At 50.0% G+C, this 12,526-nt stretch overlaps 2 protein-coding genes across 2 annotated transcripts; one reads left to right on the top strand and one right to left on the bottom strand.

Moving 5' to 3' along the window:
* Positions 1-758: 758 nt before the first annotated feature.
* TGME49_207710 (phosphatidylinositol synthase, putative) lies at positions 759-7,015 on the bottom strand. The gene is made up of 8 exons (XM_002369534.2): positions 6,836-7,015; positions 6,136-6,471; positions 5,402-5,539; positions 4,566-4,664; positions 3,806-3,943; positions 2,944-3,048; positions 2,454-2,500; positions 759-1,665 (listed from the first exon to the last, which is right to left on the bottom strand). Exons 2-8 carry the CDS (start codon positions 6,305-6,307, stop codon positions 1,588-1,590), a joined length of 777 nt encoding a protein of 258 aa, XP_002369575.1. The 5' UTR covers positions 6,308-6,471; positions 6,836-7,015; the 3' UTR covers positions 759-1,587.
* A 3,366-nt stretch (positions 7,016-10,381) lies between these two features.
* On the top strand, positions 10,382-12,217 carry ROP22 (rhoptry kinase family protein ROP22 (incomplete catalytic triad); the record flags this gene model as incomplete). Its single annotated transcript, XM_002369533.1, has 1 exon — positions 10,382-12,217. One exon carries the CDS (start codon positions 10,382-10,384, stop codon positions 12,215-12,217), a length of 1,836 nt encoding a protein of 611 aa, XP_002369574.1.
* Positions 12,218-12,526: the final 309 nt, after the last annotated feature.

Here is a 12,526-nt window from a genome sequence, read left to right as displayed (position 1 = left end):
AAGGAAGATGGCGGTCCATGTCGCATAAATTGAGTAATATATAGCAACCACGGTCTGTTGTGACAGGTTACTACATGCAAACACATGTTTCTTATCGGGGGTCTCAAAGCTCGAGTCCACTGCACGTGATCCCCAGGAGAATGGATTGCTGGACTCCGTGAACTTCGCGACACTATCAGACCTGCAGTTACTACTTAGCAGTTACCGTGGTAACGCGTTGATATAGTTTTTGCACTGGCACTGAGGTAGTTACTGAGAGACTCTCACGAGACCAAAACAGTAATTTCGTGATCTTTTTACCACGAGAAATCTATCAGTGTGATCTGAGGCGCTTCTCTGCTGCATACTGTCCCTGTCTTTTCCTTTTCTTTCTATCACTTTCGCTGAGAAGTATGACTCCTTCATAACTGTTGTCTCATTGTGGCTACGTCCAGTGTTCAGGACATTGAGTGGACCCGAATTCCACGCAGAGACGTTCCCTGGTAAACATTTCACTTGCTGTGGTTCTAGCCCAGCAGGTCACCCCTGAAAAAACAGAGAACTGCAGGTGTTGTCTCTTGCAATCACTGGTCCCTAGCGGGGACGTTTTGTGCGAACTAGACGTATGACTTGCTTAAATCATGGCAGTGAAAATGTGCTACCCACAGCGATGAACGCAGCAACGACTTGCTTGAATCTGCACGAAGTTCGGCATGCGCGGGAGAACTTACAGACACCGTATTCACGGTTCTGTCCGACGACTGTCACCGCCTCAGATTCGGTGGAGTGATTAGCTACGCATGTTTAAAGAAGAATGACACTTTTGCAAGTCGTTAGGAACGGACATTGATTCACACTAAAAAACGGCATAGGCAAAGAGACGTGTATCCTTTCCGCGTTCCAGCTCTCACACCACTCAGCTCTTTGTGACCCCATATGGCACTTGTTGAGCCACTGAGAGCCCTTCCATCCGCACACAGTTTGTGCATGCACGCGGGGCGCACATGGTGCGTCTCTCATCCTGGCAACGAAAAAAAGCATGGAACCATGTTGTCGCAGACATGGCAACAGTATTTTACTTCAGGAAAGACATGTCAGACTGCTTGGAAAACTCCTCATGCCGTCACACAAGCACGCACCACCGTAGCTGACACCCCAACGCTTCTGAGCATCATCGCGACATCCGCAGCAACGTGGAGTTTGCGATTCCGTTCTATTCGTCTGTTCGTTCCTTTCTCGATCTCGAATCGTTGGATCCCCTGGAGTCTCCTTTCGTATCCTAAGTGCTATAATGTCTCTGTTTATTCAATTTGCGTTGTACCCATTCGAACTCATAAGATCACCGAATGTGCACAACCAAAGCAGGGGGGCCATGCTCTCTGCCAAGCAAAATGGGGGCGTGTCAGGACAGCGACAGCTCGGATAAAAGACCCTCTAGAACGCCGCGCATGCAGTTTTCTGTAGCCGCACTCGTCCAGAGAGACTCGGGAGCATCAGGAGAATCCTAAAACCTGAGAACTTGTGGCTGCTCTCAGGGTAGGTCTCCCCAGAGGCCCGTGAAAAACAGTCTTGCCTCAAAGGCTTCTTCTCTTCACGAGGAAAGCGACCTTACGACGAGGGCGCACCAAAAATGTCGCACGCAACCAAGCGCCTGGCTCCGTACAGTCCTTGGAGGAGATTCGTCAGCTGTTGCGAGCAAAGGCAGACCGGGGATCCCAAGAGTCGGAAGGTGACGGCGGGAGAAGCACCGCGGCGGCCGGGGAACGATCGAGAGGCAGAAAATGGAGGAAAAAAGAGACAGTGAAAACAGAGACACAGAAAGAAAGGCACCGAATGAGGAAACAAAGAGACACACTAGCCATTTCGTACACGTCGTTTGCCATCCTGGTGCCTCCCCCTCACCAGCTTCCATTTCGTGTGAGCTTGAACAACAAGAGATCTGAAGCAGACCGGTGAAAAAGCACTGACACAGCACGCACTGTGCGTCTGCAGCGTTGATTTGTTTCTTTATCTCTTGGCACTGAACCTCCTTCGCCTGCACGAGCCCCGTTTCGGTTGTTTACTTGTGGAGAGGTTTCTGCACATTCTCAGACCCCTTTCTGGCTTTTGAGGGGACAGACACACCCATGTTTTTCCACAGAAGAGAGAAGGATTCAACCTCAACTCCATCGTCCCTCTGCTGCGGCCCTCCCGGCACTAAAATGCATGTGACTGCCTGTTTACTTCCTATGAAATTCCTGCGGTGTTGCATTTTCCATCGAGGTCTGTCCTCTCCTTTGTAGCACCTTGAGCTGCGCTCCCCTCCATTTGGCCTTTGCAGGCGCGGAACCCCAGTAAACAAATGAAGCAGCCTCCAAAACCGCGTTCGACTGCTACATCAGAGGTGACGGATCCTCCACATCGCCAAGGTATCAACGGCGTAATGGAAGCAAAAGGTCGGCACGACCGTAGGACCCCAGAAACTCCCGTCTCACCGTCTTGAAGATCATCAGGGGAGAAGTGACGTAGACAATGACGAGGACTGAATGCATGCAAAGTAAATAGGCAGGAGCGGTGTTTACCACGCACGCTTCTATCCTCTTCCAAGGACAAGACATGTCGGAAGAAAGCTGCTCGATGAGTCCATACCTCTCTCTCCGTCTGCATGCGCAGATCTGCAGCATGACCCCGTGCTGTCTGGCCCCCAGAACACAGCCATTTGCAGAACCGTGAAAAGCGCATGCACCGACCAGTACATTGCCGCGGTGTGAAGAGGACTGCAGCGCGCATGACTTCGCTCTAGGGATACGTGAGAACAGTTCCTGCCGTTCTTGCGTCGTCATCTGACGCGCTGGGGTTAGCGTTGACCAGACTACCAATCGAGTACGGAAGAGAAGCTACGTAGAAAGGGAAGCAAAGAAGACGCAGCAAAGAAGACTGAACTGCCTTCTGTGTTTCACGGTTAGCAACAGCAGATTCACCTACGGGCTGAGGACAGCGAGGCAGCTGAAGCCTGGAAGACCGGCGATGCCAAAAGAAGAAGGCACATGAAGAACCCCTCGAAGCCCACGATCGCCGAAAACATGACCGCTGCGGAAACACAAAACACAAAACTCCGCGCAAAACAGTAGGCCCAGAAGGAAAGCATCAGCACCCGACAACAGACACACAACCCAAAGTGCACACATGCACGCACAGGCATATCAGTGCGCATTTGTCTTTTCACAGAGTGTTGAGGGATAAAACGCGGGGAGAGAAAAACGCTGGCGGAGCTGCTACGTCTACAACGGAGAATGGAGGAAAAACAACATGCTTGCAGCCGACTTTAAGAGCGGGGATAAACTCCCCGTCAAAGTGCCCCCGTTCTTTGCCACCCGCACGTACATCGGCCCTTGTGAATTTCGACCGAGTCCACAGAAGCTCGATAACGCACAGACAAATACACTTTTATTCCTTAGACACACCCACAGCGACAAGGGACAGCTCCAAAGTCATTATTGAAAGGCGCTTGTTCAAACGGAAGGAAGACAACTAGTTGAAAACGGGTGAAGTGAGTAGGCTGCACACGGTAAGGCAATATAATATATATAAATATATATATATATATAGATATATATTGCATGTTTGTACATACGTAAAGTGAGATTCATATACATGCATCGGACGAGAGACAAATTCACATAGATATCAGGAAGAGCTTTCCAGCAGAGCAGAAGTTCGAGGAAAGTAGAAACTAATTATTCTTTTCATCAGGAAACCAGAATGGGCACACGGTTCCATGTGGAGAGAAAACAAGATTTGGAAGGGCCAAGAGCAGCTGGTCCTTTTAAGCAGAATAGCGACCTACGGCGAGAACGGTAGTAGACGGAGAGAATGGCATTCACTTCCGGATCCATCGTTTTGTGAGACTTTGCGCCAACGACAGCCGCGGCGAAGAAGTGGACCCAGTGGCCACCCATGTCCAGAAAAAGCGCGATGAAAAACGCTGAAAGCGAGAGGAAACAGAGACAAAGGGCCACTGTACATACGCCACCACGGAGCAAAGGCAGCTACTCAACAGCGCAGAAAGACACAGAAGCCAGAAACTTCAGGAATCCTGAGAGGGATACTCCAGATTTGTCGAAGGTTTTCTTGCTGCAGCGTCTGGATGAACCGCTCGGCAGAAACCGGTAACGAAACATGCTTGTATGTAGGTAATCAAACATATTTTCATGCTCGTCTGTAGTTCTGCGCGCATGCTTATACATACCGAACGCATTCATATGAACACACCGCACTGAGATCCGCACATACGCGCAGATATATCTATACACATACGGAGAATAAACCACTACTTGCGAGAGTGTACATATACATATATATATATAAATAAATAATGCAGAAATATAAATACACACAAATATCTATGAATGTTTTTTGTGAAAATACACGAGTTCGTATTCAAACGTATATTGCGAAACTGCCCACGGTTACAGAAACTCCCAATTCTCGGAGGGAAACCAAAGGCCAGCGGGCGGCATACACAGGCATGTAAAGGAGAGCCCTTTGACAAAAGACCTCGCATGTTTATCCACTTCTGCAGAAAGCTGCGATTCACTGAATCTCACCGAAAGCAAAGTCAGGGTAGACCGAGGCGTTCAGAACATACAGTAGACATGTTGAAAGCCGGTCGACAACTTGGTCGAGACAGGCGCCGACAATGGAAACTGAGAAACACGACAGAAAATGGGAAGCAGCGCTTTATCGTTTCTGATGTATCGACACCTTCGTCACGATCTTGGTCTGACTCGCCCAGCATTTTGCGGGCGTTGTGGTGTACAGCTATGATAAAGCTCTTGATTCTCTCTCTATCGCATACCTGGAGTCACATTCAGAGCCCTCGGTCCGTCTCTCGGTTGCTCAGCGCGGTGTTGCACTGTGCAGGCAGATGAGTGAACGGAACTCGAATCGCGGAGCACTACAGCAATTGTCGTCGATTCGTCTCGACTATTGACAAGAATGAACGAGAACCAGGAAACTCGACACTGACAAGAGTGCCCTTTTCTGCTTCGCTATTCGCTATTATCATGTTTCGCACTGCATGCAAGTCACTGGTTCCCGTGTAAGCTGTAGAAGGATCGTGGGAGCAGTACGCGCACGTCACTCCTGGTCTCCAGCACAAATCTTCTACTTCTTCATCTCGGCCCCGTACTCTTCAGTTTCCTTCCTTTGTTGTCTCAGGTTCGCTACCCTGCGGGGTTCTTTCATGTTGAGTTTGATATGCAACAGTTCATTCGTGCGACATTGGATGTTTTTCAGTTTATTGGTGTTAGACTAATGTATCCTGCAGTCGATGTGGATTCGGTCTGCCGTTCCGACGGATCTGAAGCGCGCGAGCGGTGTTGGCGGGGGTCTCAGTGTAAATTGAAAGTCCAGATTGTCTGAAGACTCCTGTGAAACTCACCTTGGCCCAGACGGCGTGCGGCAGCGCCATCGACTGCGTCCAGGCATTGCGATGTAACATAAGAAACAAAGAAAAGAGAAGTGTACGCTTCTCGCCATGCGAATGCAGCGGCCAACAGCAGCGCGATGCGAACGTATCCTGAGAACACGATAAGTCGGCAGATCTCGCAGACTGAGCACCTTCAGTAGGTTTTCAGTTCGCTGGAGCACTGCGAGGAAAGGCTTCCAACAGATCAAAGTCAGGACTGAGCAGCTGAGCTTTAAGGATTTCGTTTGAGTGGTACGCGCGCAAGAGTGAAGCTTAAAGACAATGAAGAAGGATCGTACACGCGGTGTGGACCCGAGTTTCGCTTTGCGCCTGCCCGCATGCAGCTTGCACGGGCGTTACACCGCGGAAAAGAAACGAAGAGCACAGGCATTCGTTTTTCATCCCTGTCTGAGAGGTGTAACGGATTGGAAGAAGCAAATACAACCTAGCGACCCTCGGGGTCCCCAAGGCTACGAACAGAGTCACCTGCAGGGTTAGTAGGACCAGTTAAATGTCAGTAGAAGAAGTGTAGAACTATTGTAGTACACCGCATAAAAGGCGAGATAAGATGCGTACAGCAGTAACGGTTCAATTGCAGAAGATCCGCAGCTATTGTCCCCTAAACCCCATACAAGAGCCGCGACTACCATCCCCAACCCCCACTGTTTCTGGGGAACTCCAAGTCTGGTGGGACGGACCCTTCTTACCAATGATGTTTGGCACGTAGAGGAAAACTTTCAACTCCCGCGCCCATTTTTGTTCATGAGAAAGGTCAGAATCTGACGCCGCTTGGACACTTTTGCCTCCAGAAGCGCTGCCCACTCTCTGTCGAACAGCGGGAGACTGGCTGTCCTCGCGGCTTGCAGAAGTCCCCGCCATGAGCCGCTTTTCTTTTTGCCCTTGATAAGCCTTCCAGGTTCCGTATCTTGGAGGTCGAAATTGCCGACGCTCCTGTCACTACGCCAAGAAGCTGACAGGAGGAAAAACTAGACTTTGGAAGTTTCTGGACTCGAGTCGGGTCGCCGCTGTTAGAACGACGCACACTGCACGCAGACACAAGGCACAAAGAACGGACGAAGCATGCAGCGGCGAACAAGCGAGGTGTAAAAAATGCGAAAATGCTCAAGCTAGTTGGCCGTCGATTCGTTGAAAAGAAAGTGAAGCACTTTGTGAAATAAGTGGATTCCGAAAAGTGAAGGCGGTTGTAGATCTCGTGGATTGAAAACGGTTTGCGACGTTCACATGTGTGCAGTGCTGGGCGTAACAGTCGCAGAACCGGTTGGGTACTGCCAAACAGAAAAAGCTGTCGCAAAAGAGCCTTTCAGAATAATTTACGTGCCTTCGAGTTTCCCCCTGCAGTCTCATTAAAAACTGAACGCCACGACGCTCTGCACACCACTGGCGTACCTCGAAAGCAGTTAGGGTAATGTTTGGCAGGGAAAACTCAGCTGGCTGGCACGCGAGCCAGTGAAACCTCCAGAGCGAAGCTGGCGAATCCGAGGCACGCGATAATCCAAAACATAAAGGTTAAAATGTATCCAGTTCAATTAACAAAGGCACCTCGATGAAAGGAAAACACCGATTTCCGAACACGTGACCAGTTGTTCCTCGCATTGGCTTGCATGCAGGACTGAGTCGTGTGTCAAAGGCCTGCACAGCGAAGACAAATCGCGATTGAATAGACGAACCCTTCCGTGAAAAGCGGGCTTCACTCAGACAATAAGATAGCACATCCACTTCACCGATTAACCAAAGCATTTCAGGGGGTTTTCTGGACGAGTAAGACTTCGCGTGATTGCATGGAATGTGCCTGCAGGAGTGCTTTTGTCTGCATATACCAGACTAGCCTACTGCTGGGCTGAGCTGAGCTGTTGGCCATGTCAGACGATCTCCCAGCCCTCAGGTTTGCGTATACGTGTCGAAACTTTTAGAAACCCATGAGGTTGTGGATCGACGCCATGCAGAAAGGTGACTTCCCAGCAATTTAAAAAGAGAGCCTCAGAGACAACTACTATGCAGGAGCACCTCGGTCGGCTTTGCACGAGTGACCCCCGGGGAACAGGAGAAAAATGGGGTAATTAAAAAGTTTGGGTTCCCCATATCGAGTAAGCAAACAAAGCACTTTGTCATTTTTACATCCTTGCAATGTGTGGGATTCCCACTCTTACGGCATTTTTTGTTCCATTGGTTGCCGGTTCTGTGTGTGGCGCTAGGTTCTACCAAGCAGACGAAAGAGTATCGTAGAATGACACACACTCGCGGACCGATCGAGTTGTGCCTAAACGACATGGACGCAAACAGTTTCTCCCACTACTCTGAAATGTATATTTAAATGAAGCGGCCGTGCCCACCGCACACCTGAAGTTCAAGATAGTCCCAAACCTAGAGACTACTGCATCGCCCGCGAACAAGCCGTAACATGCATCCTGCTTTTGAGGCTGTCAGGCTTGAAGGCGTTTTAATCCCACTGGCATATTACTGCCGCCGTTCGCACCCTGTCACAGCACCACATCGCAGTCATTAACCCGAATCAGATCCTGCCGTGGACGGCCTTAACTTCAGTGCGTGTCCGGAAGGAAAACGGGTTGCTGCCTTCAGCAACAAGAACAACTGGCGCTCAATCACAAATAAAGGTTACACTGTGCGTATTGTATCTAGAGTTCTTCAACTCGAAAGAGAAGGTGTTCTCCTGCACGTTGTTACCCGGTGTGTGAGAAGCAAACACACGCGAAGCCCCACAACGGACTGTCTGCTATATTCTGATTTGACGTAGGTGTTATACATCGTGCAGTGTTTGCATTGATGCGCTTCTGACCTGGAGTGCAGTGAACTTGACCTACGGAGGAAGCTAAATCGGTATTACCGTGGAAGTAAGTTACCAGCAGCTTCATCTGCATATTAACAAACTCGGCAGTTGCTGCGTACGTTGGAACGGTTAATGCCCTGACTACAGAGCAACGGGCCTGACATCGAACTCCATTAGCAAATAGTGCGATATTCAAACTCGGCAGAAACACTAGCGTTATTTACACGTACTACAGGTGTACAGGCGATCACAGCACATCTGAAAAAGAATTACGAACAGTGAGGCAGAACATCGTTCAACAACGTTCCGTGGATCACCAGGTGCTACCTGAATGACAACAGACACTAATTGGTCGATCCTGAAGCGTAATCTCTTGCTGGACGGCATGCGTGGGTGATTTGCTGAGCAGCTGTCAAAACGAAACCGTTGAAGGCGGCTTCGCTGATTGTCGAGCTCTGTTTCAGTCTCTAAAACCAGCAGTTCCCTTCTCGTGCCCATGGTATACTGGGTGTGACAGAGTTCTCTGGCTCTGACTGTTACGTAACGGCCAGTAAGGGTCATCGCAAAACAGAATAAATGAATTCACTTGGTGCAGAAAGTGGCTTAGTAGATTACGTATCAATTCATCGGCATGGTGTTACCGCCTCGATAAGGTATAGAGCAGCAAAGCTATGATCTTCATGCTCTTAATGCCAACTTAAAAAAAGCTGTACATGGAAACCTTTTCAAAGGACAGAAATGTGAGCCGACATTCGAGTTGCATCACTTTAGATATGGTAAATTATTATTCGTTCGTGAATTTTTAAAAAAGGTCCCATAAAAATAACTGGGCGCATGTCGTTTACGTACTACTCTGCACCCACAGTGGGCATGCGCCGTAGAGACTGCAGACCAGCAAGATCCATGGTTACCTTTCACCTGTCGGGAGGAAGATGTGCATATCTTGCGGGTAAAAAGCTTGGAATTGAGTTACTTCACCAGATATTCGTGTATTCTAACCTCTAATGCATACCAAAAATATGATGTAATGCCAGCGACCGTATAGACGAATTTTTCCGCTTGAATTTTTTACTCACTCTTGGAGGTGCGTCAACAGAGTTTCAGGGTTGCGGGGAATTTGAATGATTCTTCTGCTAATTCCATGTATGCATTTTGTAGAGAGGCGTCAGTTTTGACAATTCCAGACGAGTCAGTAACAGATTCTGTACGCTATCGCTGAAGAAAGCTCGATGGGAAGCTGTTGGACCACTTCGGTCGCATGAGAACATTGGCAAGCAGAATTGACAGTTCGTTATATCTCTGAAGTCATACATGCTCATAAGCAAGCTTTCCGTAGTCGTATGACAACACTGTAACAACGTCAAACAAGGGAAACTGTATGGACAGGCTTCATATTGTGGGGACGGCGACCATTAAACGGACCTGTTTTACCCATCACCACCATGAAGTCTCCGGCAACCTATTGCTGCAGTTTCGTTACAGAGGCAAAATATACAGTTGTGTTGGCTTTGTTCTTGATTGATTAATCTAAGGTTTTATTATTTCTGCCCCCTTTCATGTCCCGCTTTTGCGTAGCCAGCTCGACGGCGACCTCAATTATTTTTTCAACACATATTCCCTCTGCGATGATTAGTTCGCGGAGCGTACGAGACTGCTCAACTATACCCCAGTCCTTCTTCCCCAAGTTCAAATGTCCAGTGGTGAGCTGCTGCGTGAGTTGTGTGTTTGTGCAAGTCTGCACGGAGTGTCCAGCACCAATACACTAATACTGCCGATGATGACATTCCCGTGGTAATCGATTATGTTTTCCCTTTATTTGCAAATCCATGAGTCAACTGCCTCAGAAAAGGTTGTCTCTTCACTCTGTTATTCTTGTGCGCTTCCGCTGTCGAGGCGGAGCGTTTACAGATTTGGAATTCCCCGTCTTCCAGTGGATTTCTACGTACCACCGGCTGAAAACGAGAGGCGCAAACACGCGCGCCTTGCAATACCTATCAGATAACAACTGAAGCTAGAATCCTCTGTTGGGACTGTATATTATGTACATACGGTAGTACTATCAAGCCTTTTTTCACTCAACTCCGAGTTACCGGATAAGGCAGCAGGTTCCCTGTGTGCCAGAGGTTCCTCTGAGGTTTCTTGTCAGGATGAACTTGCTCTTGCTCAACGAACCGTCCCTCCGGCTCCCCAGGATCTTTACAGTATCGCTATGTGCGATCCTTTCCTGGGGACATGCTGCTTTCCCTCTGTTTTTTGCGGAATGCGGACTTGCCACAAGGAACCTACATGACACAGGCGCCAGCTCCTGGGACACAGACACACGGCACATTGCGTCAACATTCAACTCCAGTCGTGGAAGCGCAGACCACTCGTTCGCCCAGCGAGCGGAGGCTGTCTCAGACAAATCTGTCGCGTACTGGAAAGGTCGAATAGTCGAGGATGGTGATGTCGAGGTAGAAGACAAAATCGTTCACGTGGCGCAAGAAATCGTCGGGGGCGGCGACAGTTTGTCTGCGGTGGACCCAACGGAGCTGACAGATGTTGCACGCATCCTCGCGGCAACAGAAAGGCCAAAGGTCGTAGCGAATGCAGATGCCTTCAAGGAAAAGCGGTTCGCGATCTTCAGCGCTGGTCTCCGCACGTCCAGCTCAGGTCCAAAGGCGAACACATTCCGTTTCCTGGCTCCAGACCGCACTGAGAAGTTCGCGTTTCCTGGCCGTCGCAGCGCGGACCCGCAGGCAGTATCGCGGCAGTTGGTCCCGCCCGCAAACCTCGTCACCCGTGGATCGGGGGAAACAGTGAAGCTAAAAGGAATAGAGTTAACCGGTGCAGCTCGGGGACTGTTTGTGACGAAAGTTTCTGCAGTAGTCAGACAGGAGGCAGACGGGTCTTCGACTAAGAACCCGCTGTCAAGCTCGCTTCAGACACGCAGCACACAGCGCCGCCCATGGTACCAGATGCTCGACGGCTTTGTGGCTGAAGTAGACAAAGTCTACGAAGAAGAAGTGGAAGCTCGTCTCGCGTGGGAACTGAGGATATGGCGCCACCTTCCGTCTTCTCGTGCAGAACAGTTAGCCGCAGAGGAACACATTCTGATTCCGGGAGCTCTGCTGAGCCACAGCGGCCGGGGGTCGCCTTCTTCGCGACGGAAGGACGCTGCCCGCTTTTCGAGGGAGTTGGAGGGAAAGTGGAACGACCTTTTGTCCGAAAAAGTGTTCAACGTGTTCATATGGTACCCGGCGGGGTACCGCGACACCCTAGAATCGTCTATGATGCACTCAGACCAAATTACGGAGCCGTGGTTCAGCTCCACGCCTCGGGACGTTATGGAGTCGATAACCGTCCAGATGATTCTCGCTGTGGCAAATCTGAATAGTTACGGCCTAGTCCATACGCATTTGCGTTCATCCAGTTTCGTCTTCACTCCAGAAGGGATCGTTCTTCTGTCGGATCTAAACCGCGTCGTGCGACAAGGAGAGTTCATGGACTGCGTAGCAGACCGTGAAGCCTCGCTGAATGACTTGACGGCTTCCCCAGAGGAACGCGTGTGCGTTCACGAGCACGGCTACAAGGGCAGAGACGCGAAAAAAAAAGAAGAGCTTGTCGGACCTCTGGAGGCACACCCAACTGTGGATGCGTGGCGACTAGCGGTGATTCTCTACAAACTTTGGTGCTTGGAAAGCATGTACGAACGGTCTTCGTACCACCAGTTCGTTGCTCGACAAGACCTCCAACGCGTTCCAGACTCGGAGTCCAACATCACCTTCCTCAGACAAAATCCCTTCCCCATGTCTGCCTGTCGGAAAGACATGCCCTCTTCCCTGCAACGTCTCCTCCGCCAGATGTTCGAGCCCGACCCTGCGAACCGGATCACTTCGGCTGAAGCCGTGAAGAATAGTTCCTTCTTTCACGACAAAAAGAGAGCAGTGCTGCGAAAAAAGCAGGAGCGGCTCATCCAGAAATCCCAACCGGCAGACGGCTAGACAGGACATATCCAGTTTCCGTGTCTGTCTTGATCGTTCCCACGGAAAAAAACATGAAGTCGTTCACTCTTCTCCGGTTCCGGAACTGCCCTATCTATGTTCCCTGCGCCGTCCTCGAGTGTAATGCACAATTTGTTGAGGTGAAGATCCTCTTTATGCAAAAAATGTTTTGCAAAGCGTGCCTGGAACGTCTCTGGTGGCTGTCTGCGGTAAGTCTCGTTCCCCATCGCCGAACCAGCTACGCCTCACACTTTCAGCCCCGTCGGGGAATCAGCAAGGGCGCCTGGCACGTACGTATAACACTGGACG

The sequence above is a fragment of the Toxoplasma gondii genome, chromosome Ib (genome assembly GCF_000006565.2).
Source record: "Toxoplasma gondii ME49 chromosome Ib, whole genome shotgun sequence".
NCBI classification, from domain to species: domain Eukaryota; phylum Apicomplexa; class Conoidasida; order Eucoccidiorida; family Sarcocystidae; genus Toxoplasma; species Toxoplasma gondii.
This window is presented reverse-complemented; position numbering and strand designations above follow the sequence as displayed.